The 18,853-nt window shown below is 48.6% G+C and overlaps 7 protein-coding genes across 7 annotated transcripts; 3 read left to right on the forward strand and 4 right to left on the reverse strand.

Moving 5' to 3' along the window:
• Window positions 1-222: 222 nt before the first annotated feature.
• HOO65_010442 (Ribosomal N-lysine methyltransferase 4) lies at window positions 223-1,885 on the forward strand (the record flags this gene model as incomplete). The annotated part of the gene is made up of 4 exons (XM_071005716.1): window positions 223-346; window positions 462-1,102; window positions 1,150-1,383; window positions 1,469-1,885. The coding sequence occupies 4 exons, from the start codon at window positions 223-225 to the stop codon at window positions 1,883-1,885; spliced, it is 1,416 nt and encodes a 471-aa protein (XP_070862264.1).
• Window positions 1,886-2,265: 380 nt separating this feature from the next.
• Window positions 2,266-3,846, reverse strand: HOO65_010443 (AP-1 complex subunit mu-1; the record flags this gene model as incomplete). Its single annotated transcript, XM_071005749.1, has 3 exons — window positions 2,266-2,346; window positions 2,421-3,518; window positions 3,808-3,846. The coding sequence occupies 3 exons, from the start codon at window positions 3,844-3,846 to the stop codon at window positions 2,266-2,268; spliced, it is 1,218 nt and encodes a 405-aa protein (XP_070862265.1).
• Window positions 3,847-6,664: 2,818 nt separating this feature from the next.
• On the forward strand, window positions 6,665-8,648 carry HOO65_010444 (Clock-controlled protein 8; the record flags this gene model as incomplete). Its single annotated transcript, XM_071005592.1, has 3 exons — window positions 6,665-7,127; window positions 7,180-7,197; window positions 7,321-8,648. 3 exons carry the CDS (start codon window positions 6,665-6,667, stop codon window positions 8,646-8,648), a joined length of 1,809 nt encoding a protein of 602 aa, XP_070862266.1.
• A 401-nt stretch (window positions 8,649-9,049) lies between these two features.
• On the reverse strand, window positions 9,050-9,679 carry HOO65_010445 (uncharacterized protein; the record flags this gene model as incomplete). Its single annotated transcript, XM_070999716.1, has 1 exon — window positions 9,050-9,679. The coding sequence occupies one exon, from the start codon at window positions 9,677-9,679 to the stop codon at window positions 9,050-9,052; it is 630 nt and encodes a 209-aa protein (XP_070862267.1).
• Window positions 9,680-10,088: 409 nt separating this feature from the next.
• HOO65_010446 (uncharacterized protein) lies at window positions 10,089-11,049 on the forward strand (the record flags this gene model as incomplete). Its single annotated transcript, XM_071006052.1, has 2 exons — window positions 10,089-10,369; window positions 10,425-11,049. The coding sequence occupies 2 exons, from the start codon at window positions 10,089-10,091 to the stop codon at window positions 11,047-11,049; spliced, it is 906 nt and encodes a 301-aa protein (XP_070862268.1).
• Window positions 11,050-11,298: 249 nt separating this feature from the next.
• HOO65_010447 (uncharacterized protein) lies at window positions 11,299-14,562 on the reverse strand (the record flags this gene model as incomplete). The annotated part of the gene is made up of 1 exon (XM_070999717.1): window positions 11,299-14,562. One exon carries the CDS (start codon window positions 14,560-14,562, stop codon window positions 11,299-11,301), a length of 3,264 nt encoding a protein of 1,087 aa, XP_070862269.1.
• Window positions 14,563-16,141: 1,579 nt separating this feature from the next.
• HOO65_010448 (uncharacterized protein) lies at window positions 16,142-17,641 on the reverse strand (the record flags this gene model as incomplete). Its single annotated transcript, XM_070999718.1, has 1 exon — window positions 16,142-17,641. The coding sequence occupies one exon, from the start codon at window positions 17,639-17,641 to the stop codon at window positions 16,142-16,144; it is 1,500 nt and encodes a 499-aa protein (XP_070862270.1).
• Window positions 17,642-18,853: the final 1,212 nt, after the last annotated feature.

An 18,853-nucleotide genomic window follows, 5' to 3' on the forward strand; every position in this document is an offset into this window, starting at 1 on the left:
TTGGTTGCGAGTATGCTAGGGTTGATATACCCTTATCATATAGTTGAAATTTTTGATCCAACTTCATCGAAACATCGCCAAGTTTATTCAAAGTATCAAAGACAAGTAATAGCCGCTCTGTGCATATTTCAAAAGGCCTGGCTGCTCAAACCCATTATAACTACTAGTCTTTGTCTGTCTTTTATTGTTCTGTGGTTTTTGCTAACTCGTTTTCCTCTCATAATGGCTGACTTTGACCAGCAATCTGCTGCTTTTAAGCAGTGGTTCACTTCAATACCAGGGGCTGAAATTCACCCCTCTGTCGCCTTTAAGGATCTCCGTGGAAAGGACGCAGGCCGTGGTTTGGGTAAGTTGAGATTAATATGCAACGCTTCTTTGTTCATACTGTTGGATACATGCATCTGTGTATACGCATATAAACAGATAAATGGCATCAGCTAACTGATCCATAATGTGCATAGTTGCTTCAGTTGATATTCCTGCCGAGACTGCTCTTTTCACTATCCCACGGGCGGCCATCATGAGCGTTGCTACTTCCTCTCTTGTTGAGCGCTTGCCGGAGCTGTTTGCTGGAGAGGAAGACACTGAGATGGGTGACGAGGACGACGAAACGGAAAGTAATAGCCCCGACCCATGGTCATCGCTGATTCTGGTCATAATTTTTGAGCACCTGCGTGGTGCGGCTTCACCATGGGCTCAATACTTTACTATGATGCCGAGCCAGTTTGACACGCCCATGTTTTGGAGCAGCGCCGAGCTTCAAGAGCTTCAGGCTAGTCCCTTGGTGTCACGTATTGGCAAAGAAGAGGCGGAAGAAATGTTCCGCCGCAAGATTGTCCCGACCATACAGGGCCACAAGGATATCTTCTATCCTCCCGGAACTCTGGAGCTTAGTGAACAGCAAATTATAGAGCTGGCCCATCGCGTGGGCAGCACTATCATGGCCTATGCCTTCGACCTAGAAAATGATGAGAATGAAGATGAGAGCATGGAGGAGGATGGATGGGTTGTTGACAGTGATGGACTGACGATGCTGGGAATGGTCCCTATGGCGGATATGATGAACGCTGATGCAGAGTTCAACGTAGGTTTCTGCAGCAGCGTAGGTTGAAACCATATGACTAATGCGGTTTTGCTAACTATTTCTAGGCTCATGTTAACCATGGCGAAGATGCGCTTACCGTCTTCTCTCTGCGCCCTATTGCCGCCGGTGAGGAAATCCTCAATTACTATGGTCCTCATCCCAACTCGGAGCTGTTGCGTAAATATGGCTATGTTTCTGAGCGCCACAGCCGTTACGATGTAGTGGAGGTACCTTTTTCGATGGTGCGCAAGCAGGTACAGGCCTACTTGGAGCTCTCAGACCAGTTCTGGGAAAAGGCAGTGAGTGGAATAGATATTCTATACTTTGTTACTTAAGTAACTTATGTATTTGTCGTAAAGATATCATGCTAACCTTTTCTGTTAGGAGAACTTCTTGGATGAGGACGAAGTTGGGGAGTCTATTGTGTTAGAGAGAAACTCGGGTGACCCTGGTCCGGATGGCCTTTTCCAGTGCCCTGCTACTGTTGAAAACACACTCGATGAGCTCGCTAACCAGGTTAATCTGGTGCTCAAGGCGCTACGAAAAGTCTCTTCGTCGGTTGTTCCTGACAAGCGCAAGCGGGAAGAGATTTGCAATGGGGTCATGCTTCGTATCCTAACTGGCTGTCTGGCTATGTATCCCACAACTTTGGCTCAGGACCGGGCCTTGCTAGCAGATAAGAGTGTGACAGGAAGACTACGCATGGCGGTTTTCGTGCGAGCAGGCGAGAAGCAACTTCTGGAAGATATTTTGGCAGGCTACGGATGGAGTAGTGAGACCCCAGGCAAGTCAGCTAACTAGAGGGACAGGGAAAAGAAACAAAAAGTAAAGCCTGTGTGCTTGATGCAAAGACATACGAAAAGGCATATAGATAAAGCATCAAGGGAAGGGCAAAAAAGGAACAAAAGGTACTACATAAAACGTAATTTATCTCACCCAAACACAAGACTTAAAAGAGAGAAGGGAAAGGGATTTTGGCTGTAGTTAATTAGCTGCCAGCTCTTGATTTCAACCAAGGTGTAAATCTGGGACTACGTGATGAAACTGACAAGAACGGTCGATACTGTAGTTCTTGGCATTGGTCTCATGGGGCTTAAAGCTGTTAAAAAGTATGACTTATGTACTGCATCTGCACCGTCTATAAGTGGAGATCTGTCTATATGCCTACAATGTATCACTGATTACACGGCATCAGGTAACCGGACGGCGATATCGCCTGATTGTGTGATGTACCGGACCCAAGGCAGCGACGGGTATTGCAACTAGGTTGGATGTTAGTTTGGAGGACGGATATTATTAGGAGGAAATAGGACATCTGTATTGTGTCATGGCCTACCTTCGGCTCGGTAATCTTCAAGTACCGCACCTGGATTCCACTGGTAGTAAAGTATGGAATCTCGAACTTGACCTGGATTGGTCTCTTGGCACCCTTTCCAGGACCCCCAACTCCTCCCATGCTTCCACCAAAGCCACCCGTCATGCCGCCACCATGCTCATCATCACCACGGACGGAAGGAAGGCCCAATTCTGCGCGCATAAGAAATTCTTTGCTGCCACCAAATTGTTTAATCTTCCAGACGATTGCGCTCTGCTCGGGTGCATAGTGCACAGAGCCGATGTTTGTGCGGAAGCGAGGTGAATCGGCGTCGTCGGGAACGGGTACGATAATCTCGACATTGTTGGCCGTACTGCGGCGTTTGAATTGTGCTTTAGCTTTAAGCATGTATTCGATTCGAGAGCCGGAATGAGACTCGACAACACACTCAACCCAGATCAAGGGTTTCACCTGGGTATTCAGACGGTAGCTCATAAGTTCAAACTCGCCATCGGGTGGAATGAATGAAATAGTACGATCGTTTTCAAAGCGTGAGAGCCGCACGCATTGGTGAAATTTGACATCCTCCATCTCAATAGCTTTGCCACGAGTAGTGCGTCCGGTTGTCTCAAACATGACTTTGTCATTGAGACCAAGACGCAACTCGGGCATACCACTGAGGTAACATTTCATCTTGATTGCGCCAAGAATCTCAGATCGCAAGACGTCACCGCGGGCAGATACTAGCAGATTGAGACTCTCAACAACATCCAAGAAGACTTCGTTCTTGCGATAACGGATTCCTTCGGATCTCCATGAGACGGCATTGGTAACAGCAATGGGCGGACGTGCTTGGACTTCAAGCTTGTGTGACTCCTGAGTAATATACTCCTGTAGAATTTTGGTCTCCGTAGTTTGTGGGTAGCCAAAGTCCATCATCTCATCTAGCAGTTCGTAGATGACAACAAAGTTGTCGCGAATAGACTCTTCTTCTAGCGCTTTAAAGTACTCAGTGAACACTTCTACTATTTTATGCAAGAAAAGAAGAATCTCGGCAGCATTGGTGTTTCGTTTCGTGAGGGCGAGAATATAAAGGTTGTTGTGGCGGATGTAGAGGTACTACATCATCAGATGAGTTAGGAGGGTTCTGAGGTGTTAGAGATGGAGGGAAGACACACGTTGACACCCTCGTGCGAGAAGCACGGAGGGACGGCTGACGACTCTTCTTCAGCTTCACTCAAGAGAATGGGGAAGTTTTCGACAGCGGACATGGGAATATCTCCCCTATAATTCCGAGCTAAAAGGGTCTACCAACGGGGATGCTACGTCAGTATGAGGAAGCTTCAAAAAGAGCGGGTAATTAATTGGTCAAATGGACAGCAAACAAGTAGCACTGGGATTATCGTACCTTGCCCTTTAGATCGAGGAAAAAGAGGGCAGATGCCATGATGATGGGAGTTTTAAGGTAGTTGTCGTCAGCTTAGAGGGGTATTTTGTTGAGAGTTGGCCAGACACAAGGAGGTTCAGATAAGTGAGGTCGCGATAGGGACAAATGGAATGCGACAGCTGGCACGAGCGCCAAGGATTTCCAGCAACAGTGAAACGCAGAGTAGAAAGAAGAGTAGAACTGGGTTGGTAAATAAAAGAATAAGCAAAAGAGACACACAGGAACCAAGAAGAGGGCTAATTGACAAAGACAACACCACAAGTCGGCATCTGTAGCTTTTTTTGTCTTGTTAAGAATGGGGCGATGGTGTCCGGTTGGAGAGCAGGCAGGGAAGGCTGAGGGTACAAAGGAGGTCGAATTTCTAAACAACTTGCGGTTATCATTTAGCTAGATAGACTGTATGTACTCAGAGCACTGGGACTCTTGGGCTGGCACCTGGGCTTAGGCCGAGCCTTCGCTTAGCTTCTGCTGTTGTTGCTGCACTACCACATTTAGCCACAGAGCCTCACTGGCCTGTGCATTTTGGCGCCACACACCCCACTTACTCCATTTAGTCTCCAGTCACGTGATCTTGATATTGAGTGGGTACTGTGAAAACCTTTATAAACAGCCATACAGCCCGTAGCATTTCATATTATTCTTTCTTCTTCTCCTCAGTACCATCGCGTCTTTCAGACAGTGCATCTCTTCATAGCCTCACACCAATGCCCGGACATTCTGTTCGGAGTGTTATCTTGAGTTGTTGACGTAGAAGCGATATTTGACGCGTAGACTAAAAGCTTTGCTAGCTGTCCCATAAGAACTGCCTATGTATTTTGTTCTTGTCTTGATCAGCTTTGGCTGTAAGATTCAAGTTTGTTGCCATGGCGGTGTCAGAGGGACTGCACATTCTACAACCAAGTGTTTTTACATTCTGTCCATGTTTGATCTTCTGGGGGTTTTCTTGTCCTAGAATGTCTCGTCAGGTCACGTCACATCACTGTCACATGCTTCTAGCGCCTTGAAATGTAGAGGTTTATGTTGGACTTTGCTGCATGCCTGAGCGTGTATGTGTTTGCCGAGAAGTGAGGTCATGTCTGACGGTGGAGCGCAGAGCGGTTGGATTCTTTGATCTGATCAGAAGCTTTTTGTCACAAACAAGACCATGATCCGACCGTATATTGAGGAGTGTGGTGATAGTTGTCGGTCCGGCTCTATTCTTAATTTCGATGAATCCGGATACTAAATGACAACAGTGCTATTACCCTAAGCCTTGATGCTGAATCCGAGCTCTAGGTTTAACCGAATATATGAGTGGACAGGGCTACTTGAAGCTCGTGGCGAGTTTAATAGCTAATGCCTATGATATTGGCGATAAATTCTGCGGTCTAAAGTGCTTAGAAAATCAAGAGTAATGAGCTATCTACAAAGACATGCATATGTATGGCAGTGCATAAGCAGATAGGCTGTGACCATTGTTTCCTTGATTTCTTCCACTTGTTGGTCTTTTGCTTGGTTGGCTCGCTAGCTCCAACGGCCCCTTCGACCCCAAAGTTGGCCAACAAAAAAGCATGTGATTCGACCTTCCTCCACTTCTTCACATGTCTAACACGTGCAAATGAAAAGTGTTTTTTTTCCCAACAATTTTTTTCGTGCCGTTTCAGAGCCGGGCTACCTTAACATGTTCAGCTGCGCAAAACAAGCAGTTGCTTTTAACGGGTGCAACTGCTTTCTGGTCTCGCACAACTACTAATTAATTGCCAGAAAAATTCTACCGAATCTCCGTCTACTATCTATTTATTTTCTAGCTACATCATCATCATCGTTAATTTTCTTTTCATCTCAGCTCCTTTGCATCTTTGTTAGCCATTCTGAGCCTGCACAAGCCAGGAAAACTCATCTCACCTGCACTCTAGTCAGGGCTCGTGGTCGAAACTTTTTCTTGTATCGTCCTCATTGTGAACGGGTTATCCCTGCAGCTTCATCCCTCTGTCTCTTCTGGACAGCCGCCGGTGTAAAGAAACAGAGGAAAACATTAGAAACAAGAGGTGCTGCAAGGTGCTAGTCAGCACAGGGCACAAATCAGACGCAACGCTAAAGCACAAAGTTGACCCAAAAGAGCAAAGAAAACGCATCTCGTGCTTGCGGGAGTCCATGCACCCCCTGCTCTTATCATTGGTTCTATTCTAACTCTCCTCTTCTTCATCATCGCTGCCTCTTTGGTTCTGTGGTCTCTTATCCTCATCTCATCATCCATCTTGAGAGTTGCTTGTTGCCTGCTCTGCTTCGTTTTGATTTGTCTCACCTAACGTCTATACGTATTAATCTGCCCTTAGATCTACATCTGTGCTCTGTGCCTTGGCTTGTTTCCTACTGGCAGATTTGCTGAATTTTCTTTTCCCTAAATTTTCTCTTCCGTCTATTATTTTACCCTTTTTTCTTCTTTGCCTTTCTCTTTCTGATTCCATATTGACGAACGGCATATCTTTTGGTCATTTACATTGGGCCATCTCGTTGCAAATCGCCTTCTTTTTCCTGCCTTTCATTTGAATTTCAGATTATTTTTTCACCACACTTCATGCCGAATCCACTTCGTTATTCACACAATCGCTAGCATTTTCCTTTCCTGATTTCCCTTGTTTTCTATCCTGGCATATATATGGTTGTTGGGTTTTAACACCCACAAAGCAACCATCGAGCTGATTCAGGACACCTTCGACATATGGCTATTAAGCATTTCTTATAGTACATACCACTTCATCTCCGGGGCCTTACCTCGAGCGCTTTCCTCATCATTTCAATATTTATCACCTCTACTCTGATCTAATCACAATCCGCCATGGCTCAAGACAGCCAACCCCCCCATACCGATGCGATTCCTAGCACGAGCACCGCTTTTCTAGAATCAACAGGACTAGAGGCCTGTCATTCTAGTGACTTTCAACTTCCGCGCATTCAAGAGCTCGACCCGACTATGAACTCGTCTTTACCCCTGATATCGTCTTCTCTACCGCCATCACAGGGAAGCGGTACATCTCTCCCCTCTCTAGTCCAGGTTGCGGCCTCAATACCAGCACCTGTAACAACGCCATCTTCCTCATACCAGCCGCACCACATGCCCTCTCTTTCTGAGCTAGGCGGTGTTTCCACATCATCCTCCCTTAGCTACCACCAAACTCCAATAGACTCAGAAATGTCGGGAGTTGGTTCCCCAGACTACGCGCGAGCTTCAAGAGCTAGCAGCTTTCACGAAGATAATGACTTGCGATTGGTTGCACAGGCCTTGGCGGAAATGAAAACTGGTATGTTTGTGACTTGAAAATTCATACGCCACATGAAATAACACGCTGACAGCGAGGGGCTACTTTTTAGGTGCGACTTCAAATCAACACAGCCCTCAAATGTCACATTCGAGCATAATCAATGGAAAGCCCTCAAGGCAACCTCTACTATCCATGATAACTAATTCACATCCTCTCTTGGCGACCACGATAGGTGGAGCAACTCAAGCTTACAATAACTCTAAGAACTTTTCTCCTCGTTTCAAATCCGGCGCCGAGTATGTTGAAAGCTACCTGAATCCCATCGCGAACACGGTTGGTAATGTCAGCCGTGTCACGGGCGTTGAAGGTGGGGTTCGGTGGTTTCTAGGTGGACGAAGGCCCGGACAGGCTCCTATAGAGCCAGAATCCCAACAACAATCGAGATCTTCCAAGCGTCGGAAAGTCAATGAAGGAGCAAGTGTTCCGGCTAGCGAAGATGGCGAAGGGCATATGCGCAGGCTATCTGTTGCTAGTTCCGCTACTATGTCTAGCCTACCTCCTTATAGCGATGAGATAGGAGCTCCTGAATATTGCCCTTCTAATACCCCCAATATTGCTGATGGGCCGCAAACTCACCCTCGAGATCGCCCACACAATGTGGGATGGCGGTTTATCCGATCGACGACAGGCCTTGGTGCTGCGATGAATGAGCAAAGCCTACGGAGCTTGAAGTATTGCCTAGCATGGCTAAGAACAGCCAATAAAAACATCGACAACAACATCAATACGCTTAAAAACTTGGTCGAGGAATACGACCGCGCTGAGGCTCGGGAACGAGAAGCCCACAAGAGTACTAGTGATGTTGAGGGAGACCAACAATGCCAAGAAAATAGTCTCGAAAATGATGTTGACATGCAAGCTGTAGAGGCAAAATCTGAGTCTAGCAAGCAGGCTTCTCCAGTTACTACAGCTGATGGAAGGGATGCCCATTGTAGCACTCAAGATTCGGAGAATGTCTCAGACAAGCCTTCTGGCCCCCGGTCCCGCCGAGAAGTCGGTGAACGCATTACTAAACTTAAGTCGGATGTTGTCCATGTGCTACAAGATACTGTCAAAACTATATCAATGTACGCTGGTGCCTCGTTGCCACAGCCTGCGCGGCAGTTTGTGCGCCGAAGCTTGATGAGTCTGCCTATGAGATCCGCTGGGGCAGCTAAGGCCCAAGCCCGTGAACAGCAAGCTGCTTTGGATAGAGGGGAACGGCCCAATCATCGCACAACAACTCGCAGAAATGCTCAGACTGCATTATTGGTTGCGCGAGAAGGTCTTCAGGTGATTTTACAGGTTAGCAATGTGTTGGATAGCACGATTGGGAGCGCTGAGCAGTGGTGTGAGAGGCTTGGACGCAGACCCGCAGGCAGACGGACTCCTTCGCTAGAAAAAACAGTCTCTGATGATACTGAAAGCGCTGGGCATGATGTTAATGGCGATCTGACTATGGAGGAGGTAAGAGAGCCATCTCTCACTCATGCACCTGAAAAACGACCTCTTGAAGCTTAGAACAAATAGTTTCCGTATTGAAGTATTCTGTTTTTTCTTTTGATGAATCTTTTCACCAACATGAACCTGTTTTGCAACATTTTATTTGACTGGCACAAAGAAGGCAATAGACCCTTTTATTGTGACGCCATGTGTAATATTTGAATGTATTATAAATAAGCAAGGAAATGTAGATGCAAATGAAAACAAAGATGAAAAATGCACATGCATCTGGCAGCCCATGAACTCCAGGAACTCCAGAGGGTTTTGATACTAAAAAAAAGGAGAAAAACGTAAAAAGAACTCCTAAAAAGACGTAGATGAGAACCTGATTCTTTCTCTCCTTCTTTTTGATGATTGGGGATACATAACTTGAACAAGAAAATACAGCGACACGTGCCCTGGAACAGGCAGCAGCAGTATCATTGCTTCGTCTTCTGCTTCTCCTTCAGACTCAACATCTCAACGAAAGCTGAAACTTCGTCAGCTTCGGCATCAGCCTTACGCCGCTGTTCCTCTGTAGGCTCTGAGGCCAAGTCCAGAGGCTCGGATTTCCCCGCATCATCTGCAGCCTTGCCAGCAGCGCTTTCAGGCACTAAAATGTGGTTCTCGCTATCCAACCAGCCTGGCGCGATACGGCGCTTCTCAGCCAGCTCAGCATCCGCAATCCGAGCATTCAGCTCTTCTAGCTCACGATCAGCCTCAGCTTGTAGCCGATCAAGGTGCTCGCGCAGCAGCGTGCATGAGCGTATGATGCTCTGTGGATGTGCAAAGTGGCCGCCACGGGTGCCGACATAGGGGACGGTAGAAGGGCCAGCGGCAGTGGCGGAGGTAGCATCGTTGCCTGCGTTGTATGAGGGCGCATCAGGCCCAGAAGAGTTTTGCACAGCAGACATACCAGCTACATACCGGCTCGTAGGGAGCACGGACGGGAGCTTCGTGTAATTGTAGCTCAAAGTGGGGGCTGAGGGCAGCTTGACGAAGGGGGAGACAGTGAGCGGGACCTGGGAAAGGACGTTATTGAACTCTACCAGGTAGCGCGATGGCCACATGGTTAGCACTAGTCCATTAATGTCTAGAGTAAAAGAAAAAAAAAACACCAAGAAATAGTCTATAAAATTATGTGAACTTACGATTGTCATAGTTTTGTCCCATTCTTGTGGACTGGCTTGGCTTTCTAATCAGCGATGTCTTGTTTGTTTTTTGTTGTGTTTTTTGTTTGTCGCAAGTTTAGATCTCAGAGTCGCTAAATGACGTCTTGTTCTAATTGGGCTCTTTATGTTCAAGTGTGGGGCAGCAGTAAATCACGTTGCGATAACGCCGATAAGAGCTTGAAGCTTTGTCCGAAGGCCATGAACAAGGCTGTAGCCTTGTAAAATCATCTGGGACATAGCTTTATTTGCCCGCTTCAATAGCTTTGGTACATCATTTACTTGGGCTTGTTTATACAATTCACGCATCATGCTTCTCACTACGATAAGAACCCCACCAAAAGTGGAGGATTACGTCACCCTCGAAGACTACCAGAGCCAGACGCCGGCTAGCTTCCACGATGGGAAGCCAGTGCTACATCTAAACCTGCGCAATGCCAAAGCCTGGTTTCCAATTGAGAGCGCTGGAAAGCTGCCTGTATTCCCAATGGCCGAGTCGCATTCGAGACCAACTGGGCCCGAGAGTAAATCGTTGGGAGAAAGTATCAGTGAAAGAATAGAGCAGAAGATTGAAGTCTTTGTGACAAGCCAGTAAGTTAGTTCAAAGTAAGCTGGCACGAAGCTTAACGACTAACTTTACCGATAGGACTTTGATTCTGTATAATCCTGGAGCCGAGACCGGTGTGTCAATACCGTATCCTCTCATAGCTATTCATGCTGCTGCATCACTAGGCACTGGTGAAGATAGAGTCAAGACAGTTTGGATGCAAATACAACTGGGCGAGGGCGGATCTGATGACGAAGACTTTGATGATGTCGAGCTGAACATTGTTCCTGATCAGACAACTGAAGAGGCCCCAGCCACTGTAGCTGACAAGCTATACTCGGCCATCGCCAACTGCTCCGACCTACATCCCGACCCTGCTGTTGAGGGCGACGACGGCGACGACGAAGCGTACCCTGAAATCATTTTTGAGGGAAGTGCAGAGCACGAGGCGTTGGAGGGCTTCTCAGGTGTTTTGCGTGGGAATGCAAATGGCAGCCTACCGCCCCCCATGCCGGGTAGCTCTGGTTGGATCACAGCCGAGAATGTACATGAATTCTTCGATTCTGACGGCAACTGGATTGGAGGGCAAGAGGAGAGCGCGGGTGGCGAACTAGGCGAAGGTGCAGGCAGGGTGAGGAGCCATGAAGAAGCTAGTGTGAACACGAATGGACACTTGGAGAGCAAGGACGACGACCCAGACAGCAAGAGACCTCGGGTAGACTAACCATGGACTATTTTACGAAGAAGGTTTGCTGATAGAACTAGCCATTCTAGGATGCACATTTTTACGGAGGAAAAAAGTTGATTAACTAAATTATGAGCGCTTGGATAAGAGCAGCAAGAGAACGTGGTACAAAATGAGTGTAGACGCCCTAGTCGAGCGAGAAAACACGTGTAAGTCATCATAATGGTGTAGGTGAAAGATAAAAGAACAAATCTAACAATGAAAGAAACAACAGATGGCGAATTAACTTCATTGGCCAGTCAAGGGATCAGGGATCGAGTCGCCTGACAACTTGCTAGGGCCATGGGACGGGTACATAGGCAGGCCACCATCATCGTACATAGTGAGATTGTGAAAGTTGCTATCATCGGAGAGAAGCACTACATCATCAGTCTGTGCAAATGTCACCGATGGTTTCCTTGTGGGCTTTGAGCTTGGTGTGACAACCAGATTCTCGTCTGTCCACGTACTAGCACTTGTAGTCAAGGCCGGGGGATTGATCTCGTCGGACGAAGTCGCACTTCGAAGGGAGCTCTTGCGCGCTACTTTAGCCTGCATCGGTAGCTTGTTCTGTGTGAGGGGCGACAGAGGCGACTGGACGGTACCTGCGAACATGTCCTCGCGACTGGCCTTAGACATGACCTGCATTTGACGGCGTTTAGGGGCAGGTATACCCCGGCCACGATTACTGCCAGCAAGAATGCGGCTGGGCGCGCTAAAGCGGCTGACTGAGCCACTACTAGTCATACCAGTATGTGTGCGACGACGATTACGATAGTTGGTCATAGCTACGGGAGGCTTGCCTGTAGCAGGGCGTTTGAACTGCTGCATGGTGATGGGGTCCAAGTAGTGGGGGAGGGTGGGGCTATCCATAATCCCCATGCCTACTGTCATAACAGTCGAAGGCCCAGCGTAGCTCTGTGCTCGGTGACTGGGAGTTTGGCTGTTGCGACGACAAAGTTCGTTGATGGTGATGTCGAGAGCAGTGGCTGGAGTCAGATCGAAAGAGCTCGAACTAAGACTCTGGGGAATAAAAACACCAGAGGGCCCAGCACCCCGCGACATGGCCATTTGGAAGCTAGGGCTAGGTGTGAGCTGGTTGTCACCCAGAGACAGCAGAGAGGTCCCAGAATTAGAGCTAAGGAGTGAACTGGTGGACACTGACCGAAGCGTACTAATGACCACCGTAGGGACGGAAGCCTTGGCCTGGGCAGTGGAAAGCTGCGGTTTGGCAAATGCGATGGCACATGTCTCGGGAGACGATGATCCGGACGTTCCCGGAGACGATACTGATGCATTGCCATGATCATGTGATCCCAGGGTGGGAGAGCTACGCATTGGTCGCAGATGTTGGTCCTTGTCCTCTGCCGCGCGCTGTCTCTGCTTAGCAGCCATTGCACGGGCACGGAGACTGGCAGATGGCGTTATAATACGGATTTGATGGCCCTTGATGGGCGTAATCATCCGCGCATTGTCGTTGTTCTGCAGCATTACTGCTCGGACGTGGTGGTCACTAAGTGAGCTCTTCCGCGTGAGATCTTTTCCTGTCATACTGGCTGATCCAGGAATCTTTGTACTAGAGCTTCGGCGTACATTTCCAGGTGTTGAGGGCCGGATACGCTTCATTGGGATTTGGTCCAATTCATCGGATTTAGGGGAGGCCACCTTCGAGGGCGGTGAGGCAAGAGGCGGAACGGATAGCCTAACAGCTGGTTGCCGTTGGCGAATTGGAGATCCAGTAGCCGTCACCTTGGGAGATGCAACACTACGAGGTGAGGCAATATTAGGGATGCTCTTGTGCGTTATTTGTGAGTTGCTTGACGCTACCAAGTTTCCACAGCGGGGAGGTGGGGGGCATGAGTAGACTTTGCGGGTTGAAGAGGCCTTTGGCAAGGTAGAAAGCGGGTTCACAGACAAGTGCTTGGTCTTTGGGAAGTTGTTAAGAATGATGGGGCTAAAGGGATCGTCACCGGAAGAGGTGTCGTCAGCATCAGGATTAGCATCCAGACCAAACTTTGTCGACATATCTGAAAAGGCACTGGCAGAGGGAGGAGGCGAAGGTGCGTCCTCACGCTCATCAGCACTGTACAGTGTAGAAAGGGCAGACGAGACCGTACTGCATACAGACGGACTACGAGATTCTTCATTTTGACTCTGGAACTCTGCTTGAGCACTTTCAAGTTCAGCAGTCAAATCAATGGCAGACGTGAGATCGGAAACGTCATCTTCCTCGATGGATTGGTGAATGGGTGAAACAAAACCACCGGCAGGAGACAGAACAGTGCTAAACTCTTGAGTGAGAATACTGCCGTGAAGGTCATCATCTTCATCGCCTAGGACATGTTCGCCATCCTCGGAATCAGAGTCGTATTCCATCATTGAGGGATCGGTTTCCATGTTTTCCGCCGTGAGAATATGCCACTTGGCGACATTAAGAGTGCTCGCCAGTTGTGCTTTCTCGGGGGAGCAGCTAGACTGTGGAGTAATGCCATAGACGGGTGTACGGCTCGGGCTACCCCGTAAGGAGCGGTTTTTAGCAGAGGTTGGGGTTCTCATTATGCTTGACAGTGCAGACGGTGCATTTGCAGGGCAAAGGAGACGTTGGTCGGTGCTGTGGAGTATGCCCTGTAGCTCCCTATCCGAAGAACTAGAGACAGATACGCGGCAGGCTTTGTTTGTTGCAGCCTTTGGTGGTGTTCGAGGCGTGACAATACCATTACCACACAGAACTGACACACCTGTGGCTGTCGAGGCTGAGCTGTGTCTGATAGGTAAAGAACCTTGGTGCAAGCCGTAACCATGCAGTATAAACTCCGATCTCGCAGTGTTAGTACTAACCGAGCGATTCCCGGAAAACATGGGATAGGGTGCTTTGTTGCTGGCCCGCAGGTAAAACTGTTCGCGCTCTTTTTCGACAGCTGTCAACTCAGCCACAGGCACATCATGCCCGGCAACATCAGGCAAAGTAGGGGAGCCAACTACCCAAGCGTTGTTGAGAGACTGGCTTTTATGAGTATATGCAAGATGTTGCATGACGGCAGGTCCGTGCAGAGCATCATCATTGATCCAGTTGTCATTTCGGCGAGGAGAACCAAGACTGTTCTCTAAGGATGCCATGTGACGCACCGATCTGGTCTTTTTGAGCTTAGCCTTGCTGGTTTTGCGCGTCAAGCTGCCGACATATGGCTTTTGCCGGAATCGGAAGAACGCTCGCAGGCCTCTTTTTTCGCTAACTGATCCGGGGGCCCCGATGCTTGTGTTAAGAGTCGTCGCACTATCGAGAGGTACTAGATTCGGCGGGGCAGCCGAAGAATCGGCGTTGGCCATTGTTGCAACAGCCAAAGCCCGTTTGCGGCGAACTGAAAGCGTGTAGAGCACTATTGACAGCGCTCCGGCCAAGAGTGCACTGCCACCGAGCACAGCACCTATCAGCCAACCCAGTGATGCCTCAGCCACATTGCGAGCTATCAAGAAGGTCCCAGGACCGGTTACTTGGCTCTGGACAGCCGGCATAGTGGATGGGTTTGTAGAGGTAGTGAAAGGCTGGCGAAATGGTCACCGAAATAAGACGAGTAGAAAAGGATGGAGGAAGTATCCAAGCCCTAAGAAGCAAGTGAGGCTAAGGGCAGACAAATTAAAGCTAAGGGGGAAGCAAAAAACGAGTGTCGCGAAGTAATATAGGGCGAAGGGAGACGTTGTCGATAGTGAGCGAAGATATTAAAATGATGGAAGTCAGTTGACAATGAGTAGTTCCAGCGAGCGAGGGACAAAGGAGCTATAGAGCCATTACGCTGACGAAATGAAGATGGAAAGAAACAAAATACAATAAAGCAAAACAACACAATGGAGGCGGGTCAATCCACGGAGCGTACGAGACGTCCAAGGGCAAGAATCTGAAAGAACAGGAGAGTAAAAGAAAGAATTGTACAGACCCGTCAATTACGCCAGAGCTTGAGGATACAGGCCAGACATAAGAACCTAACGCGTACCTGCCTTTGTTATTCCTCTCCTGTGTTTTTGCTACTAATTGTCATCTAACCAGAAACTTATGCTAAATTTCTCACCTCATCGCTGTTATTTCTTTACGTTCAGACTGGAATCTCCCATGCAAGACAACAACCGCGTAGGCAAGTCGGCCTTTCTAGTGCACTGCTTGCTATACCTTGTATAGAGCCCAGGTGGAGGGACGAATGCAGGCCGGTGCCAGCGCGGAAGCATAGCACAGCTAGTTGGAATACCTGCTGTTGATCCCCTGAACTTAGCCCTACCACAGATCACTTACACTCGTTCAAGGGATGGATATGCAATGCAAGGACGGGGGTTGGGTGGCTGTCCGGAGATGCTGGAATGAAGACGGAACGCGTAACCTTTAGAATGAGGAATGCGTTGTCATAGAGCCAAACAACAACCATTCCATAGAGACAGAAGAAATAGCAGTTTTTAATGAAGATACTAGGAAAATAGCCACCATGACCTGCTCGCGAACCAGACTGGAGGCGAGGAAATGGAGGAGATGTTAAAAGTGGAGAACTGGATCGTTATGACTTACATGATCCTGGCCAATCACAGCTCTTGAAGAATTTTGATCAATAAGTCCATGGTTAAGAATTCCCCCTCCCCATGACATGACAATAACTCTTGTACAATATTATGCAGGTTAGGGTAGTAATGGATAATGGCAGAGAAGCATAGACGCAGACACAGACAGATACAGACAGACGCAGACAGACGCAGACGCAAACATGACAACTTCAAACTATGACGCTACAACAGTTACAACACTATACGACAAACAACAAGTAATCAACCTTTTCAAACATGGCTTCATATAATTGAGGAACTTTGTACTTGTTGATATCCATCATAATAGTTTATCAGAAAAACAGAATGTCTCCAGTCAGAATGTACGAGCAGGCAAGCGCCGCAGAAAAAGTAACGCGCAAACAAAAGAAATACACATGAAACAAGACAAATCAATGCAACAAAGAGAATCGCAAATCGCAGGTTTTACCAGACCAGCCGCCCAAATATATCCCAGAAGTAAAAGAAAAAAAAGAACAAGAACAAGAACAAAATACAAAAAAGGCCGTAATCACGTGTACTGGGCCGGCTTCGACGTCGTCACCGACGTGAATGTCGCCGTGGGCATGGCATCAACCCACTTAATCTCTGTTACATAGACCACCAGCCATAGGATCTTGTACACCGTGCCACGGCTATCCGTTGACCATTGCGTGCTGTAGAACTTGCCGGCATCAGGGTCCACAGAGCTTGTAGAAATAGTTGTCGTACTCGGCGGCGCGGTAGTGTGGTTAGGGACGGCTGCAATAGACATACCAGCGCTTCCATATCTAGACGAAGAGCTGGAAGGCGCCGGGCGTGGTGTGCTTTTTGACGTGGAAGTGGGAGTGACTGGAAGGGGAGGAGGGGGAGGAGGGCTCGAGCTGGAGCTGCTAGACGGAGGATGCGCAGCCGGCGGAGGAGCAGCCAAAGGCAACGATGAGCTGGGCTGCGTGCCAGAACCACCGCCGCTGCTGCCCGAAAATCCATTGGCATCAACAACGGCAACATTTCCAGGGAGAGCCTGCAGTGGGCCTGGCGAGGAGATGGCGGCAGTCTCGATCCGATCTAGTTTACACTTGGACGACTCAGATTTAGACACCACGTTAAAAACAGGGCAGTCGTCAATTAAGCCGGAGCCGCTAGTACAGGTATCAATAGCCTGTTGCAGCACAGAAGGGGTCCAGCCAGTGATGAAGTCACCGTGGAATCCAAACCCAGTAGGGTCGCCATTGGCAACCACAAAACGGCCGGCCTTCCCGGCAAACTCCTGTGTGCGGAAGAATGTTTCAAACATGATACCAGCCAGGCCAACAGGGTGGGTATCTGGGCACTCGCCAGTCATGACCAGATCAGGATAGGCGACATGTGACTGGTGGTCAGCGCTATCGAGATCCTTTCCATTCCAGCAGCTAGGAAACATGAGCTCAATGCGGATGCCATCCGGGCAGTTCGCATCCAGCCAGGACTTTTCAGGCAGATAATGGCGTGACAACGTGGCCTCACCCTGCTTAGCATAGTTGAGGCAGTTAAAGCCAATAGCACGCTCAGCCAGTGCCTTCTGGCTGGTAATGCCCTCGGCAGCCCAGCTAGACTTGGGCGGATCACCCTCCATAGGGTTACCCGTGGTGAAGCTGCGGCGAGAGTTGGTGCCAGCTAGCATGCGGAAACCCTCGGGGAAGGCAGTCATCTTATCATGATTGAGGAAATAATAGGCCAGCAGACCGCCCTGTTCATCAACCTCGGTAAACTCACCAGTGGCGGTGTCCTGGAAGTATAAAGAGGGAGTCCAGTAGGCTGACTTATCTTGCGTTACGCGGCATGATGTGCACTCGGCTCCGTGGAGCTCACCAAAGTCCGAGGTCTTGGAGAAGCCACTGGAGCCGTAGATAGAATGCATGTGGGCACTGATGCCACCGGGGTTGACGATGGGGTCCAAACGGGCGTTGCCGACACGGGACGGGCACTCCATACGCCAAAAGGCGGAGGCAAGGCCCAGGCTTGAGGCCAGAGCAAGAAGAGAGGGCTTCATTGTATGTGTGAAAAGCGTGTAGATGAACTAGCGGTAAAGAAAACGAGGTCTCGGTTAGCACACGCTACACGTCTAGACAAGGGAAGATGCAAGGGAGGAGACAACTCACTATAGTCAGAATCCCAAGACTGAGCAAATCAAGCACAGGTCAGGCTAAAACAGAAAGTGAAATGGAAACGGGAAAGAAAAAGCTACGAGTCTTGGGTCTATATGGAAGACGTTTTTTTTCAAGGACTCAGTGAGCTCGTTCCCGACAGCGGATAGGCAAAGAATAAAACCAAAACAAGCAACGGAGCCAATCCAAGCTTGCGGTAAAGGGCCAGTCTCAATATTGTCTGGGTGGAGGGTAATAAAGACTAAAAGGCCTGAAATAGAAGCCAAACGCAACTATTAACACACCAAGGCGAAGAAGAGGGTCTCTGAATTCCAGGCGCAAATGAAGCAGCAGAAGATGAGAGGGAGTCAGATTGGAAAAGAGGAGCAAGGAGCACGGACAAAGCCTATGTCGAGGAATTTCTCGAGGAGTATTAGCAAGTGGTAAAGGGAGGCTGTATGGGCTAGTAATATATTGCCTGATTGCTGGGGAATATTAGGGGCGCAAAAGATCTGCACGGGCAGGCAAACAAGTATGAGGCAATGTAGTGTAAGGGCTGGCCAAGAGAAGAGGAGGAAGAGGAGGAAGATAGGAGGGGATATAGGCCATATGTTTATCAGCAAAACAGCAAAAGGGGCGTCTTACAGAGCAAAGAGGCCAGAGAGAGCCACGCCAAGCTGAGCAGGCGACAGCGGCAGAGCTGAGAGATAAAGCAAGAGAGCCGAAATGAAGAGAGAGAATACGGATACCAAAGTTCCGATTTAGCAGTAGCACAATATGCGTAGATGCAGTGAAGAACGGGAAGCTGCAGTAGAAGCAGCAAAGAGCGTAAGTACGTGAAGGAGTAAGTATCAAGCGTTGGAAGCGAGGGAAAAGGCACACGAGCGAGCGAAGACACAAAGAGGCCGGAAGAAATAAAGAGAGTGGTATAGAATGTAGTATAAGGCCAGGAGAAGAAACGATTGTAGGGCGAAGAAAGAGGTGAGCTGAACACAACACCACACTCGACTTATAGATATGTAGGTGTCAAAAGAATATCGACAGACAAGGAACATGAGAGAGCAAAGCAAAGACGCAAAGAGAAATAAAAGAAGAAAAAGAGGGGGAATTCCTTGTAT

The sequence above is a fragment of the Ceratocystis lukuohia genome (genome assembly GCF_044167205.1).
Source record: "Ceratocystis lukuohia strain C4212 chromosome Unknown Supercontig1_pilon, whole genome shotgun sequence".
NCBI classification, from domain to species: Eukaryota; Fungi; Ascomycota; class Sordariomycetes; order Microascales; family Ceratocystidaceae; genus Ceratocystis; species Ceratocystis lukuohia.